Below are 21695 nucleotides of genomic sequence, written 5' to 3'. Positions count from 1 at the left end.
TTTTTACATAACTGGTTACTATAGCATAATTGACATGCGCAGAACCCATTATTCGACTCTGCGCATGTTTATTATGCTATAGTAACAATTTATGGCTAAAAATAAGATGGTAAAAAATTTGCCATGTTTTGAAAAAATCCATGTACTATAGTATAAGGATTTTTTCCAAAATTGCCTAAATTTCGACCTTTTTATTTTTCGATATAACTGGTTACTATAGCATAATTGAGATGCGCAGAACCCATTATTCGACTCTGCGCATGTTTATTATGCAATAGTAACCATTTATGTCTAAAATAATTTTCGACCATTTTATTTTTCGATATAACTGGTTACTATAGCATAATTGAGATGCGCAGAACCCATTATTCGACTCTGCGCATGTTTATTATGCAATAGTAACAATTTATGTCTAAAATAATTTTCGACCTTTTTATTTTTCGATATAACTGGTTACTATAGCACAATTGAGATGCGCAGAACCCATTATTCGACTCTGCGCATGGTTATTATGCTATAGTAACCATTTATAGCTAAAAATAAAATGGTAAAAAATTTGCCATGTATCATTAAAATATGTCGAGGGTTAAGACACCTGAGGCCTCCAGAGTTGGAGGGTTTCTAAGCCAGGGGTTTCAGGCCTCTGCGTCACGCCACTGTATTACCACTGCACACGAATCAGATAGTTCGGTTCGAAATGTCAATAAAACTGAAAAAGACTTAGATAATGACGTCATAAATATATAATAGAAAAACAATAAATGTCATAAATTATTTCATTTATTATGTAGGCAACTACAAAATTACCATGTGTAAATAACAAATAAAAAATACAATTTATTATCATCTGTAACATAATAACTTGTATAATGGTTTAAAAGTATCGAAATGGTGAATGTGCTTAAATGAACTTGAATTTCCCAAAAAATTGTACATTTATTTTCAAATAAAACTATAAGACAAATTCTCAACATTTTTATAATCTTTCAATGAAATGTTTTCCCTTCAAATTACGTTGTATTTATTGAAAATAGGTATCTATTTGAGGCTCTGGTTCGAGCAGAACTTTCTATTTCTTGTTCACACGTAAGGCGTACGCTACACCACCATGCGCCAGCCTCACACCGTACGTGTGAACGACCATACAAGGAGCAAACGTCCCTAACCCTCAGTAAAATGCAATAAGGATTACAAACCGTGTAGGTTAGAATCCGATAGCAGATCTTCTCAAATAAAACCCACAAGTTGTCGACTTAATACTATCAATTGCAATCTACATTTTGACGTCCAACTTTTAAAATAATTTTTAAAATTAACTAATATTTTGTTCAAACATTTATACATATATATACAATTTGCACAACAATGGAATGGATATAAAAAAGCTAAAACTAAATCATGTCGTCCTCTTTGGCTCTCATATAATAATTGTGTTCTGTCGGTATTAAAATATTAATTACTTAAATGAATCAGCACGATTTACGCTTGTCTGCTTTAGTTTAGTCCGCAGATTTTTAATAATTGACAAAATTCTTTCAATTCGTAACTAGAATGTGAACATTCTGACGTCATAAATAAAACACCATGAGTTATTGATCATTTTGGCTAACGGTTTTTGAGCTGAAGTTGTGCCAGTTGTTCGATATTGCTCTCTACGTCAACGCGGCCGTATCCTCTGCCGTCGTGACTACGTTGACTGCGTAAGTTTACGTGTCGAATGTCGTCTGCCACGTCGCATCAGTTAACCTTAGCATGTCACATATACCCGTGTATCTTTTTTTTTCATAGTAAATTTAGTTCTTTCACAAAACTTGATATTTCCAAATACTATCTTTGCTATCATGACATTCAATGGGAGAGGTCATTCCCATCTGACCAGACGATAAATTGTTCATGGAATGTGGTGGAGGTGGTAGTTGTGAAGGTACAGTCGCCATATGATTATTTGCCATAGAGTGACTCATTTGGTTCATATGGTTGAGGGCAGCGCCTCCATATTGCGTCATCGGCGACAGGTAATCAATGCTACCGTAAAATGGAGAGGTTTGATAGTTCTGTTGGTAAGCCCCTGGTTGGCTACTTGTCATGTACGACGGATGCATGCAGCTGTTGCTATTGATAAGAGACGTCTCTGTCATTGACATTGGAGTTACTGGAATAGTGGCTGGACTCCAGATAGTGTTGTTGTTTGGCATTGTGGTTACTGGTGATTTGTACTCGCCGTCACTTGTTGGGGTTTCTCTAACTGGTGACTTTTTCTTGACTGGCCTTGGTTTTACTTGACCTCCATTTTGCTGTTGTTGCTGCTGCTGCCTGCACTTTGCTCTCCTGTTCTTAAACCATACCTAAAAAATCAAAATTAAAATATTAATAGTTAAATGAATTAAAATATACCAATAATATCAATAATCTTAAATGATAATTAAATCTTATGTTAATATATTCGCGTAGAAACGAACGAATTATTAAATTATTTTGTTTAAAGAAACAGAAACATCAATCACATCTTCCAGAATTAACAAGAAATTGTTGTACATAATAAAACAATAAAGCATTTTAACAAGTCAAAAAAAGATCGTCTCCTCTTTAAATGGATTGTTATTATTTTGCTTGCAAGTTGCAAAACAAAAACATATTCTAACATTGAATTATTTTTAATGAGGGCGGTTTGTATTTATGCTGATTTTCTTAACATATTACGTAATCTTCGAGAGAATGTAAGTGGTGTTAAAAGCCCCGCAAACAGTTTTAAATGAAAAGTCAACAATTTGTAATTGTTCGTTCTCTGGATTCGTTTACACCTTTTCCACTTTCATTTGTTGCGGATTATGGCATTGTTCCAGAAAAATAAGAGAAACGGCAAATAAAAAGACATCAAAAGTCAGCTTTTCAAACAAATCAAGAAATGTTACAAGTGAAAACTAATCAGACAAAGTTCCTTAATTAGTTTTCAGCTTACGTTAGAACTATATAAATGTAATTATATTATTAACAAGACAAAAAGACAAATATTAGGTATTGTTTCTTAATTAGCTGTTTGTGTGTTCTTTTTTAGAACAAAACAGATAACATAATTAACTTTCCCGGTTGTATAAATTAATTTGCAACGATACACCAACTAACAAACGGCTAATTTGTATGAAACCAACAATAGGCCTAATTAATTTATATCCTAATTGAGTAATTTAATTTAAATAGAAAATTTTAAATTCTGATTCTAGAATATTTTACTGATTTTGTTTTAGCGAATAAAAGAAATGGAGAAATTGTCGTGAAAAGTAAAACGCACAAAATAATTAAACTTGAAATATAGTATGAACCTTACCTGTACTCTGGATTCTGGGAGACTAATTTTCAATGCGACTTCTTCTCTCATGAAGATGTCTGGATATCTGGTTTTAGAGAATAAGTTCTCGAGTACATCAAGTTGAGCTCGAGTAAATGTAGTTCTTTCTCGCCTCTGTTTTCTTTGTGAACCTTTAAAAAAAGCAAATTTTAGATTAGCACGTATTATATTAGGCTGTGAATTAGCTTTAAGATAGTATTTTAAGAAAATACATATAAAACGCATCAAGAGGACTTTTGGAAAAACTCGAATTTTAAGATAGTTTTTTAGGAAAATACACAAATAACGCATCAAGAGGACTTTTGGAAAAACTCGAGTTTTAAGGTAGTATTTCAGAAAAATACTTATATAGGCCTAACGCATCAAGAGAACTTTTGGCAAAACGCATGACCCGCAAGGGTTGTTGTACATTGCTCCATATAATAAATCGATATTACTCATTCAACATATTTTCTCTATTCTATAGTATGTATCTATGCGTGTAAGGTGTTTTTAAACGTAACAATGGCCCTTTTGATGGGTCATTCACACAACCAGGACCTGTGCTGTTTTATTATCGATTCCAACCTTTTTCTTTTATGAGGAGTGTGTCATCGGCTACTAGCATAACTAAAAATGCACTATTATGTACAGTAGGCCTACAGTATATATTTTAAAAGGTGTTAATGAAGTTTATAATAAATGGCAACACCATGATTTGCACCTATATTATTATGCAAAGCTAGTTTAAAGGGCAGGGCAACATTTAAGTGACTATGCCTAGGGTTTTGTATATAATTACAACATTTAAATATATATATATATATAATATATATTAGGAGGGCGTATCAATTTGATCTCTGGTGCGCGTGCGTACAACTGAGGACTAGTGCTGTTCCGCCATACCACGCCGAGAATGTTAAAGAGTCGCTATCCAATCGAGTTCGAACAATACCATGAAAGCCCCAGTGGTCTAATGGTTAGGACATCTGCATATCAAGCAGGCGGTCCGAGTTCGAGTCTCGGTTGGGGAGACTTTTTCTCATTCTCACAGATTTCCTCATCTTTATCGTTTCAAATTATAATATATATATATATATATATTAGTATATAATAGTATATAAATATATTAGTGAGATTTATGAAGAATTGTATGTACAAGTATAACATGAATAACAGCCTGTTAAACAATGTTTTCCAATTAAGTTATTTTTTTAATTCACTACTTAGCACTCACGATACTCTACATGAATATTTCACAGAACATATTTACTGTTCGTTTATTAATAATGGCAATATGATAACTTACCATTCATAGATGGGTAGCCCATTGCGATGGGATGCAGCGATTCTCCATGAGCTAGGCTGATTCCATTCACAGAGTACGGCGACGATTTCAGAGAGGTTGGTAGTGATGGTATTGTGTATTTCATTTCCATTTCGGAACTTTCTCAATTTTTAATCTTCTTCTTAAATTTCTGAAATAATAATATGAATCCTAGTTGAAAATTTAGAAAATAGAAAACAACAATTTTTAATCTTCTTCTTAAATTTCTGAAATAATAATATGAATCCTAGTTGAAAATTTAGAAAATAACGACCCTAACAGGTTGCTTCTCAAAGTCCAAGTAAACCACTTTTGCAAGAAGCTTTAAACTTCATACAGCGCATGCATAGAGGAGTGAAAATGTAAATAACAATAGATTCTATTGTTCTTTTTTGTCAATACTCTAAAGCTCTTTTGAAATATCACGTGATACAAACCCACACCAATAGGGAGAGTTCACACATTATTGTTTCGCTTTTCATTCATTCTATTCTTATTTTGGACTAGCCTTGTTTTTAGCCAACCCAATTAAATTCGTTCTTAAAATCACGGATCATGCGTAACGAAGAGCTGTAACTTATAAAACCAAACAAATGATCACGTTAAAAAGTCAAATCTAAATTTATAAAATACATAAAATTATGCCATATAAAGCTAACTATATATAATATTGTTTGAAATAATTTAAATTTAAAATATAATTTTCACAATACGAAATAGGCCACGAGATAAATAAATTAATATATTGAATTAGAAGTACACAATATATATGGAGATCCCTGTACAATACAACTGCATTAAAAGATAACTCATAAAAGGAGTGTCGTCAATTTAATACATTGAATACATTAATTAATAATCTTGGTAGGTAGCTGACTATTTTTGTATATGTTTAATTATAACGTCGACACTGCATGGATGTCTTCTTCACAGTATTAGTTTCTCCAATATCTCTATAAGGTTTTATGTATATCGCCCTCTATAGTGGTTGGAAGTTTCTCATTTAGAATCGTTTAAAGACAGATAAACTTAACTGAATACGAACAAAATAATTAGTACTGCGTGTTACAAGATTAACCTGGAACTAAACTAATTAATCTATAATTCAGAATAGGCATAATATTTGAAAACATTGTGTATGGAATATCAAACATTACAAATATGTCAAAGGAATGTCCATATTTGAAACACGTCATAATACGTCATACACGACAGACTATAACCGGAGTTGAAATTTAAAAAAAGTCAACAAACGACTAATCGGATCTAAATCAACAAGCTTGTAAATTGGTATTTTATATAAAATAAAACGTCATCAATAAAATAATAAAATAGAAGTTATTAGACCTAATCACTAAAAGCCGGAGTTTGAATTGTTAAGTTTATTCATCCGGGTTCTTATTAAGGGAACTAACGCATTGCGTGTATTTATCTGGTATTGGCCTACATCACATATCTGTTCACTTCGTTGCTTATCTGTGCTCTATTTTTAACCTTTCGCATAGCTCGTGCCTAGACAAAAATAATAAGGAAAACTTGTTGAAATTATTGAGCGATTTTTTTTAGACAGAAGCCAGTCAGCCTCGCCTCATTTAAATGTTTTTGTTTGTCGGGCCACAATCGATCGTCACCAGCATAACGTAATAGTACAAGAAATTGATTTGATTGGAATTTTAAATCACACCCTGTAGTCTGCGAATGACATATAAATGCGCCAAAAAGTGCAATCAGGGACTATGAAAAAAAAATGAACACGTGGATTGGAGTGAGTTATTCTGTTTTAATCTGGTTTGGTGTAGATCAAATAAGAAATAGTGTTGAGCTTTTAATATATTTATTTATTCTGTTCAAAATCAACATCATAATAATTAATAATTTAAAAGTGTTAAGTACATGAGACTCAATTCTTTAAACGTATTACTATGGTAACTATAAATAATACAAATCATTATAAAAACAGAATTATCCAAAATATTCAGTCATAACAATCGTGGAATTAATAAAATCGAAAAATAAATCGTTTATTTTTTTGTTCAATTCAATCAGTCATGAACATCTTAAAAGCAGAGGACCTGGGGTTGTGCTTTCACCGGGTGAGTTTCTACGTCTATTAACGTATTTATTTTTTTAACGAAATGTAAAGCCGAGTTTTTCTTTATGTTTTTAAAGTGCGGTATATTTTCATGGAAAGTAAAATGGAAATAATAATGGAGCAATATTGCAAAAAATACCTAACAGATAAATATGAATTTGTGAAAGCTAGGCAGTTAAATTAAATTGACGTCCCTGTGGCGATCTAGGACTATAGCATCCGACAATACACGATCTATACGTGAACACATTATCTTGGCAAAGTCTCAATAAAGTCGCATCCAACGCCACCATTCGATACGTGTAAGTCGAATACACAACCAATGCAATCCGTGTAGATTTCAGTTATCTATAAATATGATATATATACATTTCACAATATAACGATTTAGTTATACTAATTGGCCAACGTTTAATTATTGTTGTTGTGTTGTCGTGGAAGTTCTATCAACCGCCGCCTTTTCAAGTACCGTAATCTAATTTATCGTGCATCAATCTCCGTAATAAAGGATAAACACTCGCAACTCGTTAACGATTAATTTAATAGTGTGCTACTGTAAATTGGCAATGATTTGATTGAGTTGAGTACTATGAGCGATATTCGATTCATTTGGCAAAATTAAAGATTGGGTTAGAACGACAAGTGCACCAAGGTAGACTCATGCGTAAGCTATGATCCTCCACTCAATCTAATTAATATAACAATCTGCGCACACAAAATGATATCAAAATTAACTTCGTGATTGTCAAATTATATGATATCGTTGTATAATGTGAACGGGGGTTTAAGCTGAAATGACGAGCAATAGACTATGTCGTTATTAGTGTTGTGTGTTCGTGTGTAAACGGGGGTTTAGTATGCTAACTTTCTGACGGGAACAGAACACGTCTTATCCATTTAAATGGATCAGGATACACCATCTTAAGAGGTCCTAAGAGGAAGGGGATTTCTGGCATAATTTGTAATTTGCGGATTAAATGTGGGGATTAGACAAATCAGTTTAATACGTTAACATCAAGTAGAAAGGATGGGTAATCATCGGATTAAACGTGGGGTAAATACACATTAACATGTGGATTATAACATCGATTATATATAACGTTGACATTGATCTAAGGGGTGTAATATTAGAGGCGTATGACCACATAGCACGGTACAGATTTAATGCATTGATGCATACCTAGCCACGTGATAAACAGAAAACAAAACTTATGAAAACATACGAACTAATTCTCAAAACGAGGCTAAATTACCGTAAAAAATTCAACCGTCTTAAATACCATGTTTTTAGCAGGTGGAGCGTGCAAATTCAACGGTTTATAAACCCCTGCCGAAGGGCTTCCAGCTGCCTACAAAAAGCTTATAGGGACCCATAGTAAAGGCTACTGTAGGCGTACGCAGATGTGATAGAAATAATTATATTAACCGTAAAAGTCAAACATAATTGACCTCACAAACGATTCAGTTCGTCGCACGACCAAGAACAATTATGTACACCTACAGAAGTTTTCTCATCCGAAATAATTTCTCTTTTATTACTCAGAATTTCCTCCGCGTTTTGTAATATTTTTGAGGTCATTTACAGATTTAAAAAAAAATCTGTAACACGTCAATAAAAAGAAATCTGTTAAATCTGGCGCGCCCGTTTAAAGCAAGTGCGTGTTGATATTGATAAACTTATATTTTTATTATGTTAATTTTATTGTTTCCCTTACAGGTTTACTTTATTTTTTTAAAACCCAGTTTTTACTGTTATCTAAATTCATATCTGCTTATTCAGAAAAAAAAAACACAATTCGGAGGGTCAGTGTTTACCAAAACAATGTTATATAATCCACAAATGTAAGACTTTTTATTATTTTTAATTTGTTTTTCAATGTGTTTGCAGAATATGTGCACACGTACAAAAATAAATACAACAAAAACTAAAATCTAAACAAATTTTCAAAAACAAAATCTGTATCTATTAAATTAAGCGTTAATAAAGGTTTTATAGAAAAATATCTTTAAAAATTCAATTGAAGGGGCTTCGTTAACATAAAAGTGCATTAATTGACATAGAGGTTAAATTAGCAGGGTTACAAACTTGTCTGTTTGCGACTCGATCAAAGAATAGGCAAGTACGACGCTCTATAAGGAATCACACTTTGCATTGTATTTTCTAAGGCAAATCGTGTGACTTTTTTTGATAAGATTTTCATAATAAGGCTAATGAAGTCATTCTTGATAGGTGTCTCTAAGAAGTTGCCGCGTGAAAAGTTGTCTGGTGACAAAACAGGCTCGTCAAAAAAGGGACGCGCACAGGGATGCCGTATAAACCCCCGCGATTTTCACCTAGCTGCTACAACACCAATAGGCCTAATTGTATTGCGTTGATCATTAAAATGATGTACACCTATACAAGTATTTATAACGAATATCATCTTCTACATTATGTGTAACATAAGGGCCTACACAGTATATGCAAACATAAACAAGGAAACATTGGCCTATAAACTAATGTTATAATTTTTATTTACTTTTAAACTTATAACTGGACCATTTTGGAAAGCAGTACTGCGTTACTGAAAATGCAATCCAGTCAAAAGAAAGAATAAATAAATATTTAAAACTATAGGCCTATACACTTATCTCAGGCCCAGACGTTCGTAAATTTCTCGGGTCAGTTTCTAAACTAAAAAATGTTAAATATTTAATTTGGATATTTAGGCCGAATTACTTTCTAGATAAAAAAAATTTGATTTTTTAAATTGAATTATATTATTATATGGTTATTTCTAACAATGATTGTTCTTATGATTCGTTTGTTATCTCCTTCTTCAGCGTATTTAATATCTTATGTCTATTTAAATTTGAATTCGTTTTAGTTTTTAACCCAACGAATAATTCGACTGAACATTGAATGCGTTTCGTATTTCATTTGCCGGTTTTTTTAATCGATTTACAACTATGATTTGTTTTCTTATCGCACGTTGTTGAACAACAGGGAAGGCCACGGTATCCACGCACCGGCCTCGGTCACTATCGATCAGGGGGACGAATGGGCCTAACATCGACTTACTGTTAGGTCGAAAATGAATGTATACAACATTTAAAATTAATTTATACCATAACCGTCAAATCATAGTACGAATCGACCCAGGTCGTTCTTTGGGCTTGGAAGAATTTCCACTTTTGCAGAGTTAAACAGAAGAAACAGAATGTGCAAGACCTTGAACCTTAGAATCAAGGGAACGATTTTTTTTTGTTAACATTTGAATAATATTGAGATTAACTGCATTTTATTTTTTAAATTTTTCGTTGATAGCAAACCATTTGATTGAAGAATGGGATTCCTCCATTTAATGAATCATCAACTCGGTATCGAATTTTACCTGGAAAAATCTTTGAACAGAATGGTTTGACTTCCCTATGTATATTTGCCTAAGTAGTTACCTTGAATTTTAAATTTACAATAGGTCACAATTATTCAATAATCGCATTTTATAGATTACTATAATTCTACATGCACGCATAGCATATTGTATTATTTATATATATGGCGTCGTTATAAAATTATACGCTATTAAGGATAGAGTTGTTCTTTTCCCGTATGCGATATAGAAACAGACATACACATACTCTTCCAGATAGAGCTTTCATTAACATTTAACTTAACAATACATTTCTATTGAAATTAAAAATAATAGACTAAATTGGATTTACAGAATGTTAAGTAGCATGTATGCATCACATACTTAACTGTACCCACCGAGGATATGACCCGACTTTTAAGCACCGTTCTCTAGTACGTACGAGCATGGATTTACTCCATGGTACGAGTTACGCACGACAGGTCTAGGCCTAACATTTATTAACCAGTCTCACAACCGGACTAGGGCATTTATTTTCCCAAGGCATTTGGTACTTTTTACAAAGTGCATTCGTAGGCAAACGGTAGTCCTATTGTGTAGGCTATATACTGTAACATGCTTTACAATATGTGTTAGCCTCTTGGGGAATCGAATTGTATATTATTCGAGGTTTGCAACCGTGTTAAATGCACTTTTGATTGGAATAAAAGAGAGGGTCATAGCCTACAATGTAGAATCAATGATGCAGAGTATAGACTGAATACGTACTGATAAAATATAAAGAAAATAATAGAAAAAGAGTAAACAGTCTCGCGTTCACTAACCCACTAAATATAAAACAGAACAACGAATTTATTGAATAAAACCACAAATTAAAAAGGAAAGCGAAAAAATCAGGCATTAGTTATTATGTTTAGGCCTAATAATAGATCTACAAACTAAAATTATATTATAGTGTTAAAACCGCAAAAATAGAAATGATTTACAAATATTATACGCCTAATAATAATGAATTATTAATGCACATGTTTAGTAGGTTTACACGTTATTTGTTTATATTAAAACATTAAAACATAAACAATAAAATTAAACAGCTAAATTATTAATAAATCAAAAGATAAATTACCGATAAATAATTTTTAAAGCTAAGCCGTAAAACGTAAAATCAAACAATAATCATTATTTGTTCGCTGCCTAAGCCTAATATAAAGACTAACAAGTTAATACTTGCTAAATACTTGAGATTAAAAAAGAATATCTATCAGGATTAAAGAAATGAACTTACTTGTTAACAATAATGACTTATCCTTAGACTGTTAAACACCGGATTTAGAAAAAAAGATCTTAACCAACAACGTTTTTTAGCAAATGAAAACAACCGTTTGAAGAATATAGTTATACCAGCCCTAGTTTACAACTGATTATACTAAAATTACAACCAACCAGGATATATGAACCATTCACCCGCCTGACTCGTACCGAAATCTACCCTTTTATGGTTATCAACCAATCAGCGAGCAGCTTATATAAACTTTTATCGATACGATCAATCGGATTGCTGACGCTATGCTACACGCTACACCATTGGTTAGATATCTCAATATTCCCCAGTCTCGGGCTGTATGTGCTTTTGACTGACTGATCTTAAATGAGAGGGTAAATCATCTCATTTTCAAACAATTTTTCACTAGTTTAACTAACTATAAAAGAAAAATGTTTTCTGCTCGTGCGCCTACCCAATCCTTTTAAGTTTAAGCCGCGTTTGACAGATGGCTTTTTAGGGGCTTAAGTTTTGATTTAAAAAAAAGAAAAGAAAAAGATATATTTCAAATAATTTTTTTTTGGATCGAAATTTTATATTTGTTTTAGGCCTATAGCACTGGTTGTTATTATAGACTAACATAGTATGATCGGCTTTAAATAATCTAATCATTCATTCTTTTATTTCGGAATCTCTGGTCCATAGAAAGTAAAAATTACATATTAATGAAATAAAATAAACAAGACTAATTACTACTACTCATCTTATGATGGCATTCCACCTGGAGAGCATCTTCGACTTAACCAAGACGTTGCTTATAATCGTTGAGACTAAAACATTTTTATATAACAAACATAATAAAGGGTATGGTATAATTGTCGCTAATAATTTTGTAGCTAACAATGTCTTTGAAAGCTACCAGTTACACCTCCACCGCCCTGTCATCTGCATCTTTTAACATTTCTACACCATTCACTAAACCTAGTGAAGAGTGAAATTTTTCCTGATTTAAACATTACAACATGCTATTACTTGAAGCCAGACCGCTGTAAAGGAACATACATGACGGATAATTGTTTATTTATTAAAATAAAGTCGGTATTTCTTATGATGTGTTGTTTGTTTACGTCACATGTTAGTGATATAAACTATGGTTATAGATAAGAATTGAAACAATAATGCCGACTTCATACACAAACTCATCGAATATACACGTATTAATGAAGCATGTTGTTTAATACTAAATAAATAAAACATTGATACAACATCATTACAGTATGGAGGAATCGGTTTAATTCCTCCTTGATTAAAGAAAGAAGAAAAGTATTTAAAAAAAGCTAAAAAATAGAAATAATAACGAACATCTATAATATGTATTTGTGATATGACGAACGAATAAAAGTGGGAGAAAAAAAAACCCATTTTAAATGTATTATAATTTATAAAGTTTAGGCCTAATATAACACTAAATTTCTAGATATGTTTTGCAAATTAAAATTGTAGACCTAATTGAATGTTTTTACATGTTTTTACCAGTTTTATTATTATTAATTTTTGGTAAATTTATTTTTGTTATTCAAGTAATTGATTTACTTTTGTACTTTCTTTATCGGAGGTATTGTATTTTTTAAAAGGCGAAAAAATAATGATTGAAACATAAAAAAAACATGTCTGTGAAACAAAAAAGATGACATATTTTAAATAAAAAAAGATGTATATTATAATGTATGTACAATTTAAAATAGTAATATTTATATGATAAAATAATTGCCTAGGCCAATATTATAGTTTTGGATCTTACGGGTGAAAAGAGTAGAAGCCCACACGAGCATTGTTTTATATGAGTAGGCCTACAACAACCAGATCTTTCAATTTGTTAAAATAAACTCGTTCGTCAAATTAAATGTTTTCCATACAGTTATAATAAAAGAAATGAAGATTAAACATTGAACACTGAACGTTTACAAGTAATGTTACAGTTTTACAAACAAACTATTTCTATGTAATATATGCAAATAACAATAAATAGAAGTATTTCCACTGATGAATGAACGAACGAATGAAACATATTCATTATACACGAGAATGCCGATAGCAAAGTGGTCCAAATGGGGCATTCGAATACTTTACCAAATCATGGCCAAACTAATCATGAACAAACAAATAGCACAAAACACCAAAGGACAAATAGAAAAGGAAAAATAGAAAAATCTAAGATATAGATCATATTTGACTACCACTTTCATTTGTAATAAAAACACTTGAATATTTTCTCGTTTTAACAATTTCAAAATGAAGTAATTTCGACTATTTACTCTTTTCAAAAAAAGTTAGCAAGTTCGGCAAAACATAAAACAACTTAATTCAGGTCAATTAGTTGGTAAATATTAGAATTTTATTCTTGATTTGAAGCGAAGCTACGGTTTACATACAATTTTTTCAGTTATGAAAACTACAGACGGCCACAAAATAAAAACTGTTTGGTATAAAAGCGGTGAAATTATTTTCTTCCTGGTGTAATAAACACACCAGATTAATAAACACCATAAATCAATTTTCCATATTTACAAACTTGTTTATGTCTATAAACGGTAACGTCTTAAGACTCATAGTTTATTTGTCTAATTGTTTTAAATCCTATTGATGTTGCCGCGTTCGCTCTCCCGTCAAATTTCCACTAGATTAAAATCTCCGACAGTGCTATGGAAAATTTGCCTAAAATCAATAAATCAGCAGGTGCCGTTCAAAGCTATAAACAACGAGAATGGAATTATTTCTATCCATTTAAATGTTTTTTTTTTCCTTTTTTTAATAATTATAATATGTTGTTATATAAATAAAATGTGTCATATTCAGGGTAAGTGATGTATTGTTCAATCGGTTTGGCTTCTTTCTTATTTGGTATATCCAAACTGCTCCAACTCTAAAGCTCTGTCTACACTATCAAACTAGTATAAAAAAAAAGTGTGATGTACCCAAATATGGTAGTGATATGACATCATCATGTCCATAAATGGGCACATCACATTTTTGTTGTCACATAAAGTTTGATAGTGTAGACCTAGACAATGTTTTACTTTTACCATGTTAAAAACTTCCTTTATTTTAATTCTATATTGAGATGATAAATATTTTATTTATGTATTTTATATTGTTCCTATTCCTATAATATTTTTCCTTTTATATTCTCTTCATAAATATTTAGGTAAATAGTAATCTGATAAACTTACACATTATTATGTTAATATATTAATTTGACAAACTTACAGATTAACCCCTCGGCCTACTTTTTTTCTTCTTCGAAGTTTACTTTTTTGGCGACTGGGTTATCCAGGTATTCTTTTTATACATTGTATATTTTAACTTTTATGTATGAATATCGAATAAAATCAATCAATCAATATATCAATTACACTATGGAGAAACGCAATCATTTATTGAGCATGCGCAGGCAGATTTGTTTTATCTTACAATGTCGAGTATTCATGGATGAAATGTATTTCCAATAAACTTGTTAACATTGTTTATTTAAACATAGTCATATACACTATCATCAAAGGTTCCGGTAATTAAAGTTTAATTATCGATGATTAATTAACTTGATCTCTTCCGAACTGTTGCTGATACTGTAATAGAATATGCTAATCAATATCAATACAATGATTATGTACATTCTATGCATTGTCTCTCCAAACATGAAAAATAAGGATTAATAAAATATAACTTTTAATAGACTATTTTGCAGTTTTAATAAAGTTATTCACTTCGCAGAAAACAAAACATTACAAAAATAATGATGCCACCAAAAAACCCTAAATAAACCGTCAATTTAACCAAAACCCCGTTGTCAAATTCGCATCTGTTTGACTATTGTCTTTAAAATAAGGTTTTTCCCGATCGAATTTTTAGTTAAAATGAGTATAAGTAAATAGTATATTTTAAAAAAATTAGAAACACATTGGCTTGCCTCACTTTATTCGGATTTTATATTATTATATTTAATTAATTAGTGGACCCTTTGATTTCTGAAACATAGTTAATATAAAGGCTAAGCCAAATAGAAAATAAAATGTGCTTATAGGCTAGGGTGCTCTATCTGATTTACCTTGTTAGCTAAGATCAAGCTAGGCCCAAGATTTCAAGAGCAATACTAGGCCTACAAACTACAAAATGGTATTATTGTGTAATAGCGTCAAGCCAGTAAGTTGTTAGGATTAACTACACAAGCTTTGAAGATAATATTGTTCTTTAACAACCACTAGCATGTAAAATTTGAAGTAACATTTTATAAAAGTACATTAGAGTAGGGTCTAAATGGATTAGTACCAACGTTGTTAGAGGCCCTTAATTACTTATCTATGTTAGGAGAGTCCTCTCAGGAGTGTACAGTGTAGCCATAATGTTAAAACATTTCACGGCAAAATGTCGAGAGGTAACGGTAAGCGGAAAACCGCGTAGCTTGTCCACGTAAACGCTGTCTTTCTTGCGCAGAAACCGCCCGTCCGCTCCGATTTTTTTTTTTGAGTTGTAAAATGGTATGTGTAAATGGTCATAAGGAATAACATATTTTTATTACCGTTACCGCTCATATGTGTAAATTTGCATTTATAGGAATGTCCCCTGAACGGAGGTTATACTCTATAATGAACAACCGAATATTTTCTGTGTTATTTGGTACCAATATTGCATTTTGTGTAGAGGTGTCATTCGCTCTTCAAGGCTGAGTAATTCCAGGGGACGGGTTCTCTCAACTGATTGATTCTACTGACAAAAATCTATTTATTCTCATTTGTTATTTTGCACTACAATCGATGTTTGCTTTCCGAGTTATTATTTCATACACGAAAAACACGATACATTCCGGGCGTAAAATCGATTCTAGGTCCAGGGTTCCATTCTCTAACCGCGATGTCCCACAGACCGGTTGTGTTATACAAATAAACACTTAAACACATACACAAATATAACCACACTGATGCTCAAGTTTTTATGTGTCGAAAACTGTCAAGAAAAGTCAATTGCTAAATCCGTTCCAAAAACAAATGAATATTTAATCCTGGTTAACGGGTTTAATCTATCTAGGATTCGTTTAAATGGCTTAAGCACACAGAGTAAAGCTGTCAAAATACCTGTACTTAATAAGCTTATGTAGGCCTAGACGGTTTTCGTATTTGGTAGGGCCTACGATGTTTTGGGACTATTCCAGAGTGTTAAAAGTGTTAAGCCATTGATTAAAAGGAAATTAAATAAGACATTTCAATTCTTGACAGGTAAAAGTGACCTAAAGTATTTTAGATCTTTTTGTACTGTAATACAAATCTTTCAGTACTCGTATCACATTCAATTGACATTTTACATTATATAGGCCCCTATGCCTACGGTAACTGAAAACATATTTTGAACTATGTTTAGGATGGTACTTTTTTTCTTCCCCTTTTAATTCAATTCAATTCATTTGTTTTCCAGAAGACATATAATTCAATAAAAAATACAACTACTAAGTAACACCAGTCTGGCGGATTGTAGAAAAGTGACGAAGACACTATGTGAGTACTCTCCCTTGGAAAAGAAATAAAAGTAGAGTGAAAAATGCATTGGAACGATAACCCATATGCCTAAAAACTAATTTATTTCTTTTCAGCATTGGTTATCATTGTTCGACCGTTTCTCTCTTAAACTAAATATAGACCTACAAACAGTAGTTAGCCTACACTTAACACGAATGTTTGCCGGTATCGATACATAATTTGGCTAATAGGTCAACACATCATACAGCTATTAACAAACAACACCATGTCAACAAATGTTCTATCAAAGCGTGGATAAAGCGCACGAACTTTACTTTTTATTGCACACTGGTAGCAAGATAGCGAAAAGGTGCGTGATCCAAAACGCAACAGACATTGCCCTTCCCACGGCAATCTCCAACATAGATCCGTGTCCGACTCATACAAAGTCACCTCGTCCCCACAACAGGTTGTTAAAATCTCAACGCTTCAAAACACCATTAAAGCATTTTTCACACGCTTCAATATAATTACACTAAAGCAAATTGCCTTTATCGATTTCATATATCTAATGATAGCTCTCATATTGGGTGGTGGGACCAGCTTGTAAAGTAAACACAATCGGCATACTTAAAAAAAAAATAGGCTATATGCCTGCGCAAATAATATCACAACAATAATGATTTACTAAGTTACACAATTTGCAAGACCACCTGTAGAATGAGCTCTATGCAAATTATATATAAACGACTTCAAAATGACAGATATGATATTTGTAATCGGATAACAAGATTTATCCATCATTACACACTTAAAAACAAAGGCATTTTAAGCACAACAGTCCACTAAATGATAATAAGCTAATACCATAGAGGAATTAACTAAATTCCTGTTAATGTATATAGACATGTTAATAATAGTCATGAAATCGAATGTACTCATTGTACCTCCGCATATTTCTGGTATAATTCGACTATGTATAACTTATCAATTCAATTTAAACAATATAGGCCTACCCTATCTAGGGTAGGCCTATTCAATGAAATTGTAAAGGAGTGGGAGAGATAATTAGTCAAGTTGTAGGCCTAAACATTTGATTAGAAAATTTACCATTCGATAAATACTGAAATAATGTCTCACTACTTTTTATTTCCTTAACATTATTATTTTTTTTAAAATAAATTTTTTTAATAATTTGTTTATTTCATTTAAAAGAATATAGGCCTATAAGGATTCATCTTTGTAGGCCACACTGATTTAAAACTGGTATCCACATGTTGTTAGGCTGTTGAACAGATGCAGCAGAAGTGGTGGAGTTTTCGAATGTGAAAAACTAATTGTTAATATCCATAGGCCTATATAAGCTAACTTTGTGTTAGATGTAGGGCAGTAATTACATATATAAACAAATAACTAGAATTTAATTCGTCACTTTGACGAATTATAGGTGATCATTTTTATCATTTTATTGACATTAACATTTTTTTAACATGCATGTATGTTAATATACGATCGGAAAATGTTGTTGTATTCCATCCTATTATACGCTTATAGTGTTTAGTTGTGCCTATTATATGCCATATACAATATGTACAGTACAATATATATACTGTATATCTATATACAGTGTAACATAGGTGAAATTCTAATTTTTTGATATGATGGAATTATCAAAATAAACTCGAAGATGACAATTTCGAAAGATAAAGAATTGAACAAATAATAAAGCCTACCGTACCTTCTATTATGCGAGTTAATGATGAATTTCGCGCCAATTTCCATCAATAAGTCGTGGGTATTCCACATTGTCTGCTAAATTTCTGCCTCAATAGGTCCATCATAAATACTAACAAAAATAATACTAATAAAAATAATATTATATACAAAAAAACATAAAATATCAACATTAATATTTCTTTGAAACTATACATGACTGTATTATTGATAATAAATAATAAAACATAAGATAACACTTACTCAAAACAATGCCCACATCCAATGCCTTAATAGACCTCATTAATTACGAACCAAAAATGATAAAAAAAAAAAAAATAATATTATATACAGAAAAACAAATGTATATATTAACATATTTCTAAAATAAATTATTATTGATAATAAACAATAAAACAACATAGGATACTTACTCAAAACAATAACCACATTCAGTGACTCAATAGACCTCAAATAATTACTAACAAAAATAATGATAAAAAAATAAAATAATATTATACAGAAAAACCAACAAATATATTTACATATTTCTTTGAAAATAAATTAATATTGATAATAAATAATAAAACAACGTGAATAAAACGTATAAAAATAACCAAATTCATTGACTCCATATAGGACAGTTATTAAATGAATGTATCAATACATTAATAACGCGTCTAATCTGCCTTTGGCAAGATATGACAGATATGGCCTACAATAAAAAATGAATCAAATAAAAGACGTCTATTATGTGTTGCATTTGGTATGTAAATATGTCATTCATTCATTCAAAATACAATTATTTTCAAACAAAAAGATAACAATTACATTTACATTTGTGGCCCTTTAAAAAAACCATGTCAAGGTTAAGTTTTTTCATTAGGTAAATCAACTGTTTCTACTACACGTTCAATTTGCCATTCTGAAAAACGGTTAAAATTCAATTTAATTTAGAATAATTCATTTTAAATATAAAATTTAGATTCTATTTATTCAGTATTAAATAATGATATCTTTTCCTAATATATGTATATTTCCTAATAATGCACTTATAATAAATAAGGAATCGTTCAGAAAATTCATAATTCAAATTTATTTATTTATAGATTTTAAACAATCCGTTTTTAGTTTCTATAATGTTGATAACTTCGATTTTGTGAAAAAAAAAATAAATTAAAATATTTATTTTTTCCTCTATGATTCAATTTTTTTTTAAATCTTTTGTGGTTCACCACCACCTTTATTCATTCAATGTTTCATTACATAATTCTCAACATTTTCTACCTTTTTCATTATTTTCTGTTTCCCTCATTGATATAGGCCTAAAACATGTTCACCTTTAGTATCATAGGCCTACCATTAATAAAGTACTTACTTCCTAACATTCTTTTTTTTTGTTAAATCCTCTATTTACAATAACCAATTTTATATTAATTAATAATTAAATGATTTGAATTTAAAAAGAAAATTGTGTTTATTTGTTGACGATACACCTTTGAATCAGTGGCACTCACAATAAGAAACAAAACAGAACAGAACATATAGGGGAAAAAAGCATGAATAATAATTGCTATACCTAAAAAAAAAAAAATATTTACAAGTAACAATACAATAATATAAATACATTAAATTTATTAATCAAAACAAATAATTACCGCTTAATTAATTTCTATGATTGGTCCATATCAAGCTTTAGAAAGCGGTAACCGATTCCACAAATTAAACCGGTTATTATCAGTGGAAATGAGAGTATACTGCTCACTCAAGCGATTACAGTTGCAATACGATAAACAGTTAATGGAGCGATTCACAAAGAAAGGAGAATCAAATAATTAAGTAATTGTGTTATTATCTCTATTGTTATTCAATGTATAGGCCTAAAAGCGGCGAAATTATAAACAAAATAAAAACGATATAACAATTTGTAAATTCTTCTTTGTGTATTTTCAGGGAGTAACAACTCCTTGGTATTTTAAACAAGTTAGTTTACATTGCGAGTCTACCGTGACCAAAGATCGGGATAAGAACGTTTTTGGAATTGAATTCTTTCCACCATGTTTGACTACATACAATGGACCCAAATAAGGCAAAGGGGGTTTGACGTCATCAGTTTAGAAATTACAAGTAAACTTTCAAACGTTCTTGTATATTGTCATTATTGAATGTATGAAAAGGTACTATTTCTATAAAAATGAATTAATGTATGAAAAAGTACTATTTCTATCCAAAAAAAAGAAGTAAATATTAAATATTAATTAAAGTAAAACAAAACTTAACAATTTAAAATAAATTTCAACTTCCAAACTTTCTTGTAAATTGTTATTGTTGATTTTGACGAAAATGAATTAATGTATGAAAAAGTACTATTTCTATAATAAAAAAAAGTAATTAGTAAATATTAATTGAGGTAAAACAAAACTTAACAATTTAAAATAAATTTAAACATCCAAACTTTCTTGTAAATTGTTATTGTTGATTTTGACGAAATTGAATGAATGTATGAGTACTATTTCTATAATAAAAAATAATAATACAAAATAATTTAATATTAATTAAAGGAAAATAAAACAAAACTTGGTATCTTACAGGTCAAGGATGTTTTTAACGAAAGCGATTCCATTAAATGTGAATAAATATCGTTAAAAAACAGAGCTTAATTAAAGATGCTATTCCCAAAGATGTACAGAATTGATAAAATAAAAATAATTAATAATTTGTGGATAATGAGATACTTCGTTGTAGGAAAACACTTAAGTTATAAGGAGGACTAGATATGATCCATTACAAACGGTTGATTTAAATATTTAAAGCAAAAGTCACACGAAAATACACACAAAGTGCGCCAGGATTAAAATTTAATTAAATCGAATTACTAAAAAAAACCAAAAACACAATGATGCAACATTATCTATGGAAAATGTTATTAAAGTTTCTGGCCTACATTACATTAATCCATAAGTTCTATATACAAAAAATGAATACACCCAAGACCTAGTTATTTTGAACCATATAACTACATTTAACATTAATAAACTAGGCCTACATTTCATTTATACCAGTTTAACTTGGACATAATATAACATTAAGAAGCTTATAACAACATTCATGTTACAT

General features: G+C 30.8%; 1 protein-coding gene across 2 annotated transcripts; it reads right to left on the bottom strand.

Annotated features, from left to right (window-relative positions):
- Positions 1-793: 793 nt before the first annotated feature.
- On the bottom strand, positions 794-18878 carry LOC140060249 (homeobox protein OTX2-like). Of its 2 annotated transcripts, none has more exons than XM_072106384.1 (4): positions 18604-18878; positions 4635-4803; positions 3326-3477; positions 794-2345 (listed from the first exon to the last, which is right to left on the bottom strand). In XM_072106384.1, exons 2-4 carry the CDS (start codon positions 4762-4764, stop codon positions 1803-1805), a joined length of 825 nt encoding a protein of 274 aa, XP_071962485.1. In that variant the 5' UTR covers positions 4765-4803; positions 18604-18878; the 3' UTR covers positions 794-1802. The 2 variants fall into 2 exon arrangements, with proteins under 2 accessions (XP_071962485.1, XP_071962483.1); XM_072106382.1 differs by lacking the exon at positions 18604-18878 and adding an exon at positions 11383-11532.
- Between the last annotated feature and the right edge of the window lie 2817 nt (positions 18879-21695).

Source organism: Antedon mediterranea, chromosome 10, assembly GCF_964355755.1.
Source record: "Antedon mediterranea chromosome 10, ecAntMedi1.1, whole genome shotgun sequence".
Classification (NCBI taxonomy): Eukaryota; Metazoa; Echinodermata; class Crinoidea; order Comatulida; family Antedonidae; genus Antedon; species Antedon mediterranea.
The sequence above is the reverse complement of the archived record's forward strand: the minus strand, read 5'-3'. Positions and strand labels throughout refer to the sequence as shown.

Excerpts from the sequence above, each read along its gene's own strand:
- LOC140060249 (XM_072106384.1), bottom strand. The coding sequence starts at position 4,764 with ATGGAAATGAAATACACAATACCATCACTACCAACCTCTCTGAAATCG. Across the intron at positions 3,478-4,634 it reads GGGCTACCCATCTATGAATG|GTTCACAAAGAAAACAGAGG; the intron begins GTAAGTTATCAT and ends CTTTTTTTAAAG. Across the intron at positions 2,346-3,325 it reads TCCCAGAATCCAGAGTACAG|GTATGGTTTAAGAACAGGAG; the intron begins GTAAGGTTCATA and ends TTGATTTTTTAG.